Source organism: Lotus japonicus, chromosome 2 (assembly GCF_012489685.1).
Source record: "Lotus japonicus ecotype B-129 chromosome 2, LjGifu_v1.2".
Lineage (NCBI taxonomy): Eukaryota > Viridiplantae > Streptophyta > Magnoliopsida > Fabales > Fabaceae > Lotus > Lotus japonicus.
The window spans coordinates 58,771,528-58,787,705 of NC_080042.1; the positions used below are offsets into that span (position 1 = coordinate 58,771,528).

A 16,178-nucleotide genomic window follows, 5' to 3' on the forward strand; every position below is an offset into this window, starting at 1 on the left:
CAAGCCCTCCTACTTGAGCACTTCTACAGATTTGTTCCCATGCGATCCAAGAAATTCCTCGCCCTCCATCCAACCTCCCCCAAAGGAAAGATCACATCAATTTCTCTAGTTCGCCCACCACTCCAACCGGGGCCAGGAAAAGAGACATGTGATAGATTGGAATGGCGCTCAAAACTGCTTTTAGCAGCACAAGCCTTCCACTAAGGGATAAGTATTTAGAACCCCAAGAACCCAGCCTTAGCCTCACATTTTCTATCAGAGGTTGCCAAAACCTTTTCCTGCGAGGATTATCACCAAGAGGGGCTCCGAGGTATTTGAATGGAAGGTTACCGATCTGCACTCTTAGGACACTCGCTGCTTGGACCAAATCATCATGGGGAACATTGCATCCGAATATTTGAGATTTGGACAGATTTAGCTTTAGCCCAGATTTTTGGACAATTATTTCCACTTCAGTCATCTATGGCACGTATTTCATTTATTTAATTTTATTTATTTGAAAAAGGTTTTAATATATAATTGTATTTATAATTTATTAAAAACACATTTTATACAATTTACAGAAATACTTGACTTGGGTGATCCTACGTCTATTTGTTTCTATTGTAATGCTCTAATATGGCATGATGAGAAAACTGGGAAAATAAAATCCTCCGGACAAGCTACATTTTCATTGTGTTGTTTAAAAGGAAAAGTTACCATTCCTTATCTACGCAACCCGCCATCTTTATTACTGGATTTATGGACAGACAAAGATCCTAGAGCTAAGAATTTTAAGGAAAATATCAGAGTATATAACAGCATGTTCGCATTTACCTCTATGGGTGGGTAAGGTTCAAACTTCTATTAATGACGGAGGCGGGCCTCCACAATTTGTCCTATGCGGTCAAAACTATCATCGAATATGAAGCTTAATTCCGCAAGTAGGTCAACCCCCAAAATTTGCTCAATTGTATATATACGATACACAAAACGAAACAAAAAATCGGATGAAAATTCTTAGGTAACACAAAAGTTTAATATTATACGTGTTGTCATTAGATATTACGCCATGTATATCTTTATTTATAATTATTTAATCTTTTTTTTTAATATTGTGCAGCTCTAACGGTGTTGGAAAAGAGCTTGATAATTCATTGGTTGAGGATTTAAAACACATGATTAACCATACCAATGTGCTTGCTAGAGTTTTTCGGCAGGTTCGTGATCATCTATCTTCTGATGATACTTCTCAACTCTCTGTGCGTCTTTTTCGAGCAAGGGGAAATGATCCCAGAACCTATAATATGCCTACGGATGATGGGGTTGCAGCTTTGATCGTTGGTGACTTTGATGATATGCAATTTGGTAGGGATGTTGTTGTTAAATTGAGATATGGTTTCTTGACAAAAATCCACGAGATGCATACTGCATTCATCCCACTGCAGTACCCTTTACTTTTTCTTTATGGAGAAGATGGATTTCGTGAGAACATTCCTATTAGTGAACTATTCAGGAACATGGGTACTTATAAAAGACGCACTGTTTCTTTGAGGCACCTATATTGAACAAACATTGCTTTGAAGCTTTGGACAGATCTCTAAATGACATTATAGAGACTAGATCTACTTATGGTTATGACATTCCATTCGTAGGGAAAGTTGTGGTACTAGGAGGCGACTTTAGACAAATACTCCCAGTTATTTCCAAAGGAAGTCGTTCGGAGATTGTGGGTTATGCTATCAATTCTTCATATTTATGGAAGCATTGCAAGGTAATGAAATTGGCTGTTAATATGAGATTGCAAAATGCTAACTCATCTTCTTCATCAGCAGAAATAAAAGAGTTTGCTGATTGGTTGCTTCAAGTGGGAGACAGAACAATAACAACCATTGATGAAGCTGAATCACTCATTGAGATTCCTCCAGATCTTCTTATTGAACCGTGTAAGGAGGAATTGGTCTATTCACATACATGTTTGAACCTATTCTCTGTTATTTGATATTCTACAGATATATCTACACAATAAACGTGATCGTCGTGCAACGCACGGGTAAAAATGACTAGTATATTAGAAAAGAACAACTTCTAGCATGACGTGTCGCTCCCACAGGCCAAGTTAGTGACGTGTCGCTCTTAGATTAATTCTCACTTAATATTTTACACGTCAGCTCTTCCACCTTGGCCCTACTTGCCACATGTGCCCTGATTTTTCTTTACCTTATTTCTCCTTAACAGCTAAACCTAATGTTCTTCCTCCTCCTCTTTTTTCAATTGCACGGCTCACCCTATCTTTTCAATTGCACGGCTCATCATCTTCTTCTTATTGAGTTTGTTACACACCTACCACCTTTCTTCCCCAATCTGTTCCAACCTTTGGGTCGTGCTTCGCCGGTTTCTTTCTTTCAAAAGTGAATCAGTAAGAAGAAGAGTGGAATACCTACTGAGGAGATCTAGAGTTTCGGTGGGCTGGTTTATGGGTAAACCTCTTCTCCCTTATCTTTCTGCTTGACCTCCCGTGTTCTCCTTTTCACATAATTTTTTTCAAATTTTTCAATTTCACCAGGCTGCAAAAAATTGATTGTATTGGTTGATGCTGAAAAGAGATAAGTTCAAAAGAGATAGATGACATGCCCAAAGCAGTATTCATTTGCTTTCAAGGTTTGAAGCTTATTGAATTCAACTTCAAAAATATGTCTCTCTCAGTTTTAGTTTTTATCGAGAAAGAGTCTACATCTTCTTTTTACCATCTTTAATTTTTGTAAGCCCTCTATTGAAATCTTACTGAATAGTAGAACTGTATGCTACTGCCTGATGCTTATTTAATTTCCTATCTTGCGATTAAACTGGCTTCAAAGGTAGTTTATATATAGATTTTCTAAAAATCCTAAAATATATGGTGATGTTATCTTTGATGAATGCACCTCTACTGAGTAAAAAGTTCATCAAGGACTGCTAAAAAGTAAGCATAGTCAACTGGCAACAAGGTCATATCATTAATCAATTGTATTCAGAGAGTAACAATCTTGCAGAATTGGCTTGATTCACTTTACTGTGACACTCTTCAGATCATCACTGAAAATGAAAAAGAATCTGAAAATTATATTTTGTTCTCTCTCTTTTTTGAAGTCTCATGTTGATAATTGTGTATCATTCACATCCTCTTTAATGTACTGTAGAGGGTAAGTTATTAATTGAGTTTGGCTTCCTGGATTAATCATTCTAATTTGAGTAGAGTCATTAGTTGTTTGTGGTGTCTAATGTCCTTTAACAGAATTTGATCCTCATCTTCTCTATATAATTGTTTTTTCAGAATTGGAGGCTAGGATAACTTCTTCCATTGCAAGAGATGTGGTGAGTTCAACAAATGCACTGAGAGGAGTTTTTTACCTTAAAACTTTGCATTATTGATTACTCAGAACTCCCTCTACAAATGATTTTCTTTCTCAGTTCCCAACAACATTCATGTGTGTCCTTATTTGTAAATTGATTTTTCTTTTTGCAGCACCTGAGAAGAAGCACCGTCTCCCATATGCTTACAATAGTTTCATGAAGTGAGCTATTACATTCTCTATTTCTCTTACTCTATTTACTTTCTTAGTACTATGACATGTATAACATATATGGTTGATTTGATGTCGCAGGTTCCTTATCTGAATATTCTCAGATCAAATATTAATCAGGGGGTTTATTTCAGCTTCTGAGTTCATGACACATGCTGAATAATAAGGATTAGATTAAGAGAAGAAGGTGGATGATGGCAACAAAACAATAGACCAAGGTAGAAGTTCTGATTATTCATGTGAAAATTAAGATTAGAGCTGCAGAATCTGAGTTTAGTGTCTTATTAATCTTTAATCAATTATTTTGTGCTGGAAGGGGAGAAAAATTTGTATTGGAGGTGTTTGATCCGGCAAACTATGTTAAGAATGGGACTACTTTCTACTTTCCTTTGATTCTGTAGGCTGTAACTGAAGAATAAACAGGAAGGGAATGATGCTGCTACTGTTGCAAAGGAGAAACACTCAACAAAGGAAAAAAATCATAAAAGGAAAAAGGTGATAAAATGTATATACAGTATACATTAAGATTTATTAGAAACATGAGATTAATACAATATGTGAATAGTGCATATCTAATCATCTCAAACAACTTTTTCTCATTCATAGGGTTGGTTACTGTGTCTTTGGGTTTATATTGAATTTTTTTTGAACTACCTAATAGAACTAGAATTATGGGAGTTATATTCATGTCTTTTGGCCAAGATTTGGTTGTCTATAGTTATTTGTTCTTTTTTCTTTCAATGTTGATAACACTTATTATGTCCAGTATATTCTTATATATATTTTTTCTTTCTATGGTGTCTCACTTTTTATCTCCATTGGAAATTGGGAATGAGAACTTTCTTAGTATATTTTAACCATTTCTAGGTTTGGCATGCCTGCTCAAAGCATCATCAGTGCAAGCTTATTGTAGCTATTAGCTAAATCTTCTGATTTCTTTAGTTATCTTTATTTCAGGGCTTTTCCATGGGAGATGTATGATGGAGACCATAGTAATAGAAGATTTAAGGAAGATTTTGGTTTCATCTATTATAAGGCCGTGTTACAAGTAAGGTATATACTCTCTTTTTACAATCTTGATGTTGTGTTCCTGAGGAGTGAGGAAGAATACCACTGATATGTATCAACCTGAATAGAAGTAACTGCACAACACTTAAAAACTAATATTATAAGAAGTTTGAGGTGTAGAAGCTTAGATAAAGTGATTTGCTGATTCTAATGGATTTGATTAGAACTTTAGATTGTGTTTATGGTAAAAAAGAAAAGACAGGGTATTTTTGAATCTTTACATTCCCACTACTTTCTTTCCACCCCATGTGACAGTTACAACCTTTTACTTCCAATTTCCAAACAGCTGCACCGGTTAAAATGCACCCCTTCATATTCTAGCTGCTTATTTCCAAGAAATTTTGTTTCAAAATTCAAATTTAATTGCAATTTTTTGCTTTCTTGCCTGTCAAACAGTCCCATTATAAAAATTCAAATTAACAAAAATCCTTTTGTTTTTGCTTCTTCTATCTGCACAGCTCCTCTTTACATGGCTGTTTTTGCATACTTAAGAAATTGCCCTTTCTAGCTGCATATTGCAGCTTATCTTTTGCAGCCTATATTGAGCAATAATATAAATGAAATTATATACAGCTAAAAAGTAGAATGTTGAATGTCTTGCAAGAATGTATAGTTGATAAGTACTAAAGGTATCTTGGCTGATATATTTATCCATGTCAGAACAGTTTTGGGGAATTAGAAGGTATCTTGGCTGATATATTTATCTATGTCAACGAGAAGTAATATTTTTTCCTTGATTTGTTCCCTGTTGGGTTTTTATGAATTTTATGTTTTGGTTTTCATTTCAAGCTATTACCATTCTTACTCTTATTTATTTATGATTAGCAGTCAGTTTTATATTGTTGGCATCGGTATTAGAGCAGCAGTGGCATCAAGTTCCGGTTGGCTTATAAATGAAACTCTAAGAGCCTCAATTTCTTTAGTCTTTTTTTTTTCTTTTCTACATATTGATATATGCATGAATGATTTCTGTTAAAATCTCATTTACATAATAAAAGTCATATGATCCTGGGGTACATGTGGTCTTGGAAATTTTTTTAGCTTTTATCTTTCCACACCTCTTAATTATCTTCAGATTGTCAAGTCTTCATTTACATGTTTAGGCTTTACATATCTCTGTAAAAAATGGCTCCCAATGGCGTACTTTCATGCTGATCTCTTTTCCCTTTTGAATTAGTTTCTTGCTGTAATTTTTTGACTTGAAAATCTTTGGATTATGTTCTACAATTCAAGAAGTCATGATAGAGGAGAAGGTTCACATTAACATTGTTACCATTGGAGATTTACCTTTATTTTATTCCCATTAAATAATGTATTCACTTTTATTTGTTCACTGTACAAGCTAATTTTCCTTTTAATGTTGTTTACAAAGAAGTTTTTGAGAACGTGTGAGCGGAAATTGACGCTCATGATCGCGGTCACTGTAGAGTAACTTAACTACTGTTTATTAGACACCGTAAAACTGTCCCCTTTTATGTTTTGGTGAATTTGAGGTTTCGCTAACCAATCTTCTTATTAGTTAATCAGTCGTTTGCTTCGCATTTTAGACACTTCTATTTCATCTTTGTTTATTAGTTATTCTACGGCACGAATTTCAAACAAGTGATTCAATTTAAGACTTTTCCGCCACTATGCTCCGCGTAACAGACTCTTCTATTTCATCTGTTGTTTAATATATTTAAAATAAGAGTAAAATACACTTACCCCCTCAAGATTTGCTAGAAAAACACTCCACCCCATTCTTATTCAAAATATACACTCCACCCCACTCATTTTATCAAGTTAACCTCATTCAAAAAGATGCTAACGGAATATTCCATTCAAATCAAAATTATTTAATGTAAACTTATTTTTCCTTTTTTTTTTGGTTATTTTTTTTTCTCAGAAAAAAACGTCACTCTCTAATATTTGACCAAACAAATATTCTCAATGCTTACATACTCTTGGAGCTGGTATATAAAGTAACCATTTTATAAAATAATTCAAGAATAAATATGTATGAAATAGTTTTAAATTAAAACTTATGGTAAAAGTACGTTAAACTTCCACTCCATAAAAGAATATAAAATTATATTATTATTTTAATTAATTAATTAATTTGGATCATATGATCGCGTTGGTTATAACATGTTAAATGTTAAAGTATATATTACTTTTAGTAATTGAAAATGAGGGATGTTATTGATATATGATAAGAGAATTTTATTAAATAATATCCATACATTACTCAAAGAATTCATAAGCAACATTTTTTTATAAATCTAGGAAAAATAAATTTAATTAGTATTTAGAAATTTTAATTAGTATGAAATTAATTTCGAAATATTTTTATATAATTCACTATTTATAAAAATCCTTTATAAACTGGGTATTGCTAGTAATTGTGATGTTATATTCTTTTTTGTTGAAACTAACGTTTTTTTTTAAATGGAACTGACGTTAAACGATTTTTATTTGAAAGTGAAGTTTTTTTTGAAAAAAATAAAATAAAACATAACCAGAAAAAAATGGAAAAATAAGTTTACATTAAATAATTTTGATTTGAATGGAATATTCCGTTAGCATCTTTTGGATGGAGTTAACATGATAAAATGAGTGGGCTGGAGTGTATATTTTGAATAAGAATGGGGTGGAGTGTTTTTCTAACAAACCTTGAGGGGGGTAAGTGTATTTTACTCTTAAAATAATCAACGTATTGACTCACGTATAAAAAAACGTATTGATTGATGTATCAAATACGATAAATCCGTCCCCTTATATGTTTTGTAGAATTTGAGATTTCGTTAACCAATCTTTTTATTAGTTAATCAATCGTTTACATCTCATTTTAGACTCTTATATTTCATCTTTGTTTATAATATTTTAAAAAATCAACGTATTAATTTACGTATAAAATACGACATATGTATTCCCCGTGCATCGTACGGGTAAAAAAACACTAGTATTGTTATAAAATGTTTGTTATTACTTATTTTAGCTTTTTTTCTTCAATTTCAAAATATTTGTTTTTTTTACAATGATTTCAAAATATTTGTTACTATAAATTTAAGATGTTTTATTTAAACCCTTATTTTATTATTTCAAAAGTTAGACATCAATTTTTCTCTAACACATCATCACCTCATATTTTAAGTTTTTGAGGCATGATAGTATTAGACCCGATGGTATTAGTTCTGATAAAATTTGAATATTATACAGCTTTTGGTGACACACTATATAACTTATCATTTTATTTAAATTAATATAAACTTATATTTTGTAAAATATTGAATAATGATACATATTATAAAAATGAAGATGGTTGTGACGGCTAAGGTGGCTGCGATAATGGCGGTGGCGGTGATGGAGGGTGGTGGTTGTGGTGGTGGCTCTAAAGTTGGCAGCAGTGATGCTGACTGGTGGTTAGGGTGGTGGCGACAGTGTTGGAAGTGATGGGGGTGATGGCGGTGGAGGGTTGTGGTAGTTTAGGTGGTTGCAGCGACAATGGTGGTGCTAGGTCATAGCGGTATGTAGTGGTAGCAGCAATGACAATGGCGGTTGAGGTGGAGGAGGCGGTGGTGGTGGTGGAAGGTGATGATGGTGGTGGCAGTGGTGATAGCGATGACAACAACTACGGTGGTGGTTGTGGTGGTGGCGACGGAGGTGGTGGAGGCGGCGATGGCAATGGTGGTGGTGGAAAGTGGTGGTAGCAATGGTGGAGGTGGTGTGGCCGCGATGCTGGAGGGTTGTGGTTGTGGCTTATACATCACATTTTTATCATGTCTTATCCATCATCTATGGGGTGGATAAAATAATCCATCATTTTAATGTATAAGAAGAGATTGATGTATAAGCTTATACAATACAATGTTAGCACTAAACAATTGATAAGTTCATAGTGTATTGTATAAGTTTATACTATCCTGCCTAATACGGTATGTCAAACGAGCCCTAACTCCTTATAATTTTCTGTAACCAAAAGCCAAAACTTGGCCTGTGCAATGTGCAATGCACGGAAAATATAATTATTAAATTATTAAAATATAATTTTATTATAATTATTTTAAATTTAATTTATATATGAAAACGAAATAGTAAAAATTAAAAGTATAACTATAGGAATATTTTTACTTTAAAAAAAACTATAGGAATATTTTTAAAATAAAAAAATGCTACATGTTTTTTTTGAAGAAATAAAATACTATATGTTTAAATTCAATTCAAATATTTTGAAAAGAGCTAAGATATGAATTAAAATTTTAATGTTACCATGAATATGATAGTAAAGATCATTAAAATTCAATAAAAAAAAGATCATAAAAAATGAATTAAGAATTAAAAAATAAGGATTAAAAGATAAAAATATAATGACAAAAATGAATTAAAAATGATAAATAATACTACCTCCGTCCATTTTAACTGTACAGAGAGAAGAATTAAAATAGAGCAATCTGCAATCGTATTCATCCTTCATAGTTGTGAGTTGTCATGACAAAGAGAACTAGTGGACGAAACTCTCTTTATTTGTTTTGTACACCGGAGACATCCTTAACAATAAACAATGATGTTTAAACCAAGAACATTCATTTCATGATTAGAGTCACTCTCCCAATGAAAACAATTTCCATTCAAAAGACTAGATTGGAAGACTTTTCTGAAGGCTAACTCTCTTGCATATGATAAAATGAGAGAAAGAAAAAGGTGCTAAGCTCCACATAGCTATTTTATAAACTATTATTAGATACTCCCTCCGTTCCTATATAACCGATATTTTAAGGTTGTTGCATAAGTATTAAGAAATAATAATTAATGTTCTTGTTTTATTAAAATTACTCTCTAACTTCCTATTATGTCCTTTATCTTTCTTGTTAATTCTAACTTTTCAATTTTCCTACCCAATAAATGAAGGGTACAACTGGTAAAGTATAATTAATATTCTCTTGAAATTGTAAAAGTATCAGATAAATATGAACAAAAAAATAATCAAAATAATATTAGTTATATAGGAACAGAGAGAGTACTTATTAGTCAGCCGGCAAGTGAGCTTCAGCTTCTTTTGTTGAAGGACTCCCTAATCGTGCCTTAGTTTTCTTCTTTTCTTTTGTTAATTTTCCGATGTAGTAAAAAAAAGAAGAGAGAGTACTTATTAAAATAGAGTATACACCGTCAGTGTAAAGAAGAAGTTTTACATTGACATCCAATCGTTGTATGCCACATAAGCCAAACGGTTACATTTCTCTTTTATTTAAATTAAATTAAAGTTGTATTTAATGAAGTGGCGGAAAACAATTGGGGGTATGTGTAAAAAAAATTACATTGACAGTGTATTTTCATTAAACTCATTAAAATAAGCTAAAATAAGCATATGGAGAGCTCATAAAACTAATGCTTAGATTATAAATTAAATATCAAACACCAGCTTTTGCATTATCACCCCTAGGTCAAAAAACAAACTAAAATGTTGATAGTAGAAGCTTTATTTGCTAACAACTATGTACATTTTTTTTTATCAGCAACAACTATGTACATGTGCTTCCATTTTCTTTTGATGATTTTGCATAGGTTTTTCCAAGTAATTTTGTGAGTAATCGTTCAGAACTTCTATCATTCTCTACTTTCTTAATGATTTACTTTTACCTGCTAAAAAAAAAGTCATTTTAAGTGCAATTTCCTATGGTACTCACTACTCAGCAGTTACCACTGCAATCGAGGAATGTATACTTGGTGTTACAATCTATGAATAACTGAGCTACTATTACTTTTTTTTTTAGAAAATGAAATTATATTAGAATAAATGGTAGTCTTGAGAGTTGATAACATCCTCTCTCAAGTGAGTAAGCAAAACAATACCAACATAAGCAAATACAACTAGGTAAAAGTAAAAACCAAAATGCAGAGCAAGTAGGAAGCAGAGAGCTCCACACTTAAAAAAAGAGTGCACAATAAGGAAAACAAGCACAGAGAGCAAGAAACTTAAACATAACACTAGACTAAAGCAGCAGCTCCAGGGATCACCGCTACTATTACTTACACAGATAGTTTACGGAAACAAAATATAGAACCACTTAGAACTGCCAGAGATAGCAATCAAGGAATGTAAATGATTTCATTGACAAGATAGAAAGACATCCGACATCAAAATATTTCATTGATCTTCAGCTTGTCTTGCTCTTCCTCCTTACACATAAGCTACACCATCTAAATGACTTCACTATACCTGATATTCTAATAAGATATGAAGAAACCAAACCTGTATCAAATTTCATACACCTTGATTTCAACTAGTCAAGCAAGTGCATCATAAAATAAAATTGAGGAAATTATATAACCTACAAAACCTGCTTCAAATCATAGAAAATGGAGATGAAAATCTAGAATATACCATTTAGAAGATCTTAAATAGTTGTGCCTGTCTGCAAATTTACTATAATATAAAAGCACCAAAATCAATGTTCTACTAATTGAAATATCAGATGAACTTAATCAAAAGTTCATACTTCATCAGAGTAGAACAAAGACCAAACAAATCTAAAATGCTATATCAAAGTTACAGAATGCTAACATCTTATCATAAAATATTTCATTCATATCAGCTTCAAATGCTTCTCCCCTACAGCATCAGCAAACAATCTAAACAATTTCAGTATTCCAATTACTCAGAATTTGGTGTGTAGAAAAGGTATCCCTCCGCTGAAACCAGAGAGTAATCCATTTCGAGACAGGAAAAACCACCAAAGAGGACTTCCTAGCGAAAAGAAACTTACCTACTCTAAGATCTCATGAACCATCAACTAAGCAAGGTGATATCCAACCAAAACTAAAAAGAAATAATAGGAAAAACACTGATTCAAGTGAAGGGAAGGCTAACACCAATTTAATTACCCAAAAAAATGTAAAAGCTGCACAACCATTACTCTTTCCCTCTAATACAATTGGCTGTTCAGTGACCAAACAACATAAAAGATCGATGTACATGTGTCAATTGTATGCTTTGTAAGCTTTAAGGATTCATCCTTGCTATGAAACTTCTACTTCATAATGCTAATGATCGAATCCAGTTACCGCATATTGGCAGTGTTGTCCATCCAAGATAGCGGGGTAGTGACGTCCCACCACAAAATTGCTGCACATAGCATGATGGCCACTATACTAATTTTTTTGAAGTTTTCAATCAATACAATATACATTTATAAATGTTAAAGAATGCTCAAAATTCATGACATTCCTAATTAACATTAAAAAATTACAGATATCTTAAACAAAACATATAAAATAGATAAATAGAACCAACAAAACAAACACCTAGAAGAGAATAGTTCTTGTGTCTAGCCAGAGAGGCGTTATTAAATCACAAAAGAACCAACAAAACAAAGACAAGGCCAGGGCGGGGGAGAAAACATCCTAAAGATGATAGACATTGAGAACTTAAGAAAACAATATGGTCGTGGAAAGGGTGGGTCACTACAGGGTTGTGTGGTTGCTGGTGAAAGGCGCAGAGACAGAAGTACTAAAATATATCCCAAAACTTCCCTCATGTTATCATTCTGGGGTTTTTTTTTTTGGGTTGTTGACTATCGCTTCGAATAGCGGCCAAATAACGCTGAATTGACCACTTTTTGTGCCTGTATGGCGGCCGCAACAGTCGCTACTCTAAACTGGGATCGCATGGAGCGGCCACGGGCTGCTATGGCGTTATAGACAGAAATTGGCTATTGACAACCCTGCATCCTGGTAAAAATCATAATCTTTCTTATCGAAAAGATAAAATCATCTTAGGTAAAAATTTAAAATTCTTACCAGATTCTGCTACAACATTCATACAGAATAATAATAAAATTTAACACTACCAAAATATAAAAGAGTAACAAACAACCAAATGTTTTGATTTTTGTGAGTGAGTGCACTTGTTTGAGAGAAAATTTACACCTACCTCACACACAGAGGTTTGCATAATTGAGCATTATATCTAAAATTTACGATTATTCATCAGTACAGAACAAGTTCAACTATCAAATAAAGACAAAGGCCATATAATTGTAGCAAGCTGCAAGTTAAAAGGAAGAAATGAAGAAACTACTTGTAACTTACAAATCTTGATTTTTATCATTTAAAGGAAAGTCTACAAGTTGCAGAGCGCCTTGTGCGTAAGGATAATTTTTTTAAACTCTTATGCCTTTCCCGTTGTTTTACCGAGCTGTGACTGCATATTCTCATCTTCTCTAATACTCTTCCATTCCGCATTATATATCTTGCAAATTGAAACTCAACTGGTTTGCCTCTAAAACCATTTAGATAACATCTTTTAAGGTGTACCAAAATGCATTCAGTATCAGATTGTGGGTGTTGCCAATCACCTACTTCCTCATTGATCCCATTCATCAAGTGATGAAACAATGGCTGTTAACAATAAACACAATAAATAATGAAAACATGTGAAAGGAGTGTCAAAAAATAGAAATCATTCTAAGCCTTAAATGAAACCTGGTTAATGACGAGAACTTGAAGCATGGGGCAATGCTGGAGCAATTCCACCACCTGAGACCAATTATCATTGTAACATCTATATTCAAGCTCAAGATGGGTTAAATTGTGAAACATGGGGAAAACGTAGGGTTTTGTGCCTTCACCAAGACTACCATCAATCTGCATGAGTTACAATAACAAGAAATCAAATATCTCATCATGTCGAATAGGAATGAAAAAATAATGATTCATAAATCAAATTACTTCATCTATGTGCAAAAACTTGACATTGCTAACCACTCCCAGCAAAAAATCAGCAATTCTCGCAGGAAGTTCTGCTCTGAGCAACTTTGGTAATGTTTTAAACTCTGTATCAGCGACATCTTGAAGAAAAAATAAACTTTTTGCTTTAAAATCCTCAAGAATTGGACATCCAGAAAGAAGCTCGGCGAGACATGCACGTTTTGAGAACCTCAAATGTTGTAGATGGAGGAGTTTAAGGAAAGGTAAATCAACAGAGCCAGCGGAAATAGGTTCCAACTTGGTGCGATGCAACTTGAGAACGACGAGAGTTTTGCAAGTGAAGATGGAAGACAAGTTAGGGGGTTGTTGAGCATAGAGGCAACGGAGGACCGAGAGATCAAGGTGTTGAAGTCTGTGTTGCACAACAGCATGAACCCAATCACTGACAGTGGCAGGATCAGAGTAAGAGGAATCGAGACGAAATTTGTGGATAGGGTGATGCAGATCTCGGGAGAGGATGGCTGCATACACGGCCTGATTAAAACGATCAATATCCTCTTTGATATGTGTATGATTGTTGTAGTCATCGAAGTCCAGAGTGGGGACTGAACGCCATAGAGGCATCCATCGCTTCGAGAGAACGCTTGTGGCAACAGCTTGCTTGGTTGGGAGAAAAGAGAGTATATGGCAGAGGATTGAGTCTGGTAAGCTGCTAATCAAATCGGCCATATCTTTCCTAGATAATCCAAAAAGTGTATCTTACTGGTCCTGCTTTCCATCCACACACAAAGCAAAACATAAACCCTAAATTGTATTCGAGTTGCTACTTGGGAGATAAACCCAGACGTGTTTATGGTGGTGTCTGTAGTCTGTTCTGTAGAGTGAGTTTTTAGGCCAAGACTATTTGTACTATCTACACGATCCCCTTATTCTTTAATCCCAAAGATACCCCCAACATAGAAAACATCAATAGTAGTAAAAAAAATTCTCCTAACCTCACATTCTTCCTTTTTCCTCTTCCACTTTCACCTTCCTCATCCCTATTTCATCTTCTAAATCAATCCATCACACGCCTTAGAGGTATTTGAAGCTTCAAATTAGTGTAATTGTCGGTGGTAAGATCAAGAGAAGAATAGAAGCTCAAAAAAGGTGTGATTTTGGGATTTTTACTGTTTTTCGCGTAAATCTAGGATCTAGGATATGGGTTGTGGTTCGATCCGTCATTTAAACTGCGGATGTTTTATTGCTACCGCAACTTAAATGGCGGTAACGTCCGCAAACTTAGTTGCGGTAACGTCTGCAATCTAAGTAGCGGTAGCGTCCGCAATCTAAACAGCGGTAGCGTCCGCTATCAAAGTTGCGGTAACGTCCACAATCTTAGTAGCGGTAGTGTCTGATATCTAAGTTGCGGTAACATCTGCAATCTTAGTTGCGGTAAGAACCATCCCAGACCTTTTCACAACGAGATGAACCCAGAAACAGACATTACATTACTGCAATTTAAATGAAGGAACGATTACACTACCGGAAATTAAATTGCGGATCAAACAAATCCTAAACATGGTTCGAAAACGAAAGCGAAATCAACATAAATCAACAACAGTCGATTGAGGAGACTAACTAGAGAAAAGGGGATTAGGTTTATGTTTCCCTTCTTCTTCCCTTGCTTCTTCATCTTTCTCCTTCGTTCTACAAATTCCTTTGTTTCTTTCTTGTTCCTTTCTATCTTGAATGAGAGAGGAAGATGGTTCTCAGATTTTGGAAGAGGAGAAGGTATCGTGAATGAATGAGAGAGGGAGTAGGTTAATTGAATCATTTTTTTTTTAAATTGGGGGTATAATTGCATTTTTGCTCAAAAGGGGAAGGTGGGGATAGTAAACAGGGAGGGTACAAATAGTCTTGGCCGAATTTTTAATGCTCTGACTCTGGGCTGAGTAAGTAGGAATAATGTTGAGTCCACCATCGATTTTCATCTCCACCTTATATAAATGTGAAGAGAAGACATAAGAGAAATAAGTAACGTTTCAAGATTCATATTTTAACTTTGAATTTTATTATGTTTAATTTTAATATGTTGCCAGCTCTGGTATCAGAGCCCGGTCCCGTGAGGGATTAGGGTCTCTGGTTGATATAAAGTAAAAAAAAAAAAAAAAGAGTTTTTCTTAATCAAAGCCAGTTTTCTAAGGGATTAGTCTAAGGATAGTGTGAGTTACCCCTGCAGTCTAGTGGTCCCAGCAGTAAAGCCTTGGATAGGTAGTGAGCCCGTTGGTTTAGCTAGATTGGGAAGAAGCACGAACCTTGGTACAAACCCCATTAAAATATGGCAAGATTAATTAAAACCTTAAGTGAGATAAGCTTGGGAAAACCTAATAATAAAATGATAATCCCACCTTCAGTCTCTAGTACAGAGGAGATCAATAGATTGTCTCAACAAGAACTAGAAATAGCCTCTATAGAAAGAGCCCTTCAAAACTGGTCAATACCCATAGTCAAGAAAAAAGAAATTTACAAGCAACATACTTTGTTCAATAGGTCGGACGACTCTATTTTTACAATAGAATGTTGTCAGCATAGTTCTGATCACAAGAGTACCATAAAATTGTTAAATGAAGATATTTTAGATCAACATGTAAAAAATGGATATAATTTTATTCACATAAATTTAGTGCAAGTAGCTGCAAAACCTAATTTTCGACTAGGAATTAATTCTCCAATAATTGTCATGTTGAGAGACATGAGATTGTTAAAACCAAAAGATTTTTTAATTGCCGTTTTAGAATCAAACCTTCATGATGGTCCTATTTTCTTTAATTGTTATCCAAACTATGCCATGAATCTACAAAACAGTTGGACTAAAAATGCTTTGCAACTAGATTTGTTGGC

The 16,178-nt window shown here is 34.1% G+C and overlaps 1 protein-coding gene and 1 long non-coding RNA gene across 6 annotated transcripts; one reads left to right on the forward strand and one right to left on the reverse strand.

Moving 5' to 3' along the window:
* The first annotated feature begins 2,222 nt into the window (after positions 1 to 2,222).
* On the forward strand, positions 2,223 to 5,943 carry LOC130738549 (uncharacterized). 5 transcript variants are annotated; one of them, XR_009019441.1, is made up of 7 exons: positions 2,223 to 2,459; positions 2,546 to 2,640; positions 3,293 to 3,333; positions 3,485 to 3,533; positions 3,624 to 4,037; positions 4,500 to 4,595; positions 5,439 to 5,943. It is a non-coding gene; the product is annotated as an uncharacterized LOC130738549 (long non-coding RNA). The 5 variants fall into 5 exon arrangements; XR_009019443.1 differs by having other exon boundaries at positions 4,500 to 4,590; XR_009019442.1 differs by having other exon boundaries at positions 2,224 to 2,459; positions 3,624 to 3,760; positions 3,859 to 4,037; positions 4,500 to 5,943.
* Positions 5,944 to 12,508: 6,565 nt separating this feature from the next.
* On the reverse strand, positions 12,509 to 15,097 carry LOC130738550 (F-box/FBD/LRR-repeat protein At4g00160-like). The gene is made up of 3 exons (XM_057590572.1): positions 13,317 to 15,097; positions 13,071 to 13,232; positions 12,509 to 12,986 (listed from the first exon to the last, which is right to left on the reverse strand). Exons 1-3 carry the CDS (start codon positions 14,022 to 14,024, stop codon positions 12,693 to 12,695), a joined length of 1,164 nt encoding a protein of 387 aa, XP_057446555.1. The 5' UTR covers positions 14,025 to 15,097; the 3' UTR covers positions 12,509 to 12,692.
* Positions 15,098 to 16,178: the final 1,081 nt, after the last annotated feature.

What these genes read in the sequence shown, in the direction of transcription:
- LOC130738550 (XM_057590572.1), bottom strand. Translation starts at nt 14,024, where the DNA reads ATGGCCGATTTGATTAGCAGCTTACCAGACTCAATCCTCTGCCATATA. An exon ending in AGTTTTTGCACATAGATGAA is followed by an intron (nt 13,233 to 13,316) that starts GTAATTTGATTT and finishes TAACTCATGCAG; the next exon opens with ATTGATGGTAGTCTTGGTGA. An exon ending in AAGTTCTCGTCATTAACCAG is followed by an intron (nt 12,987 to 13,070) that starts GTTTCATTTAAG and finishes TATTGTTAACAG; the next exon opens with CCATTGTTTCATCACTTGAT.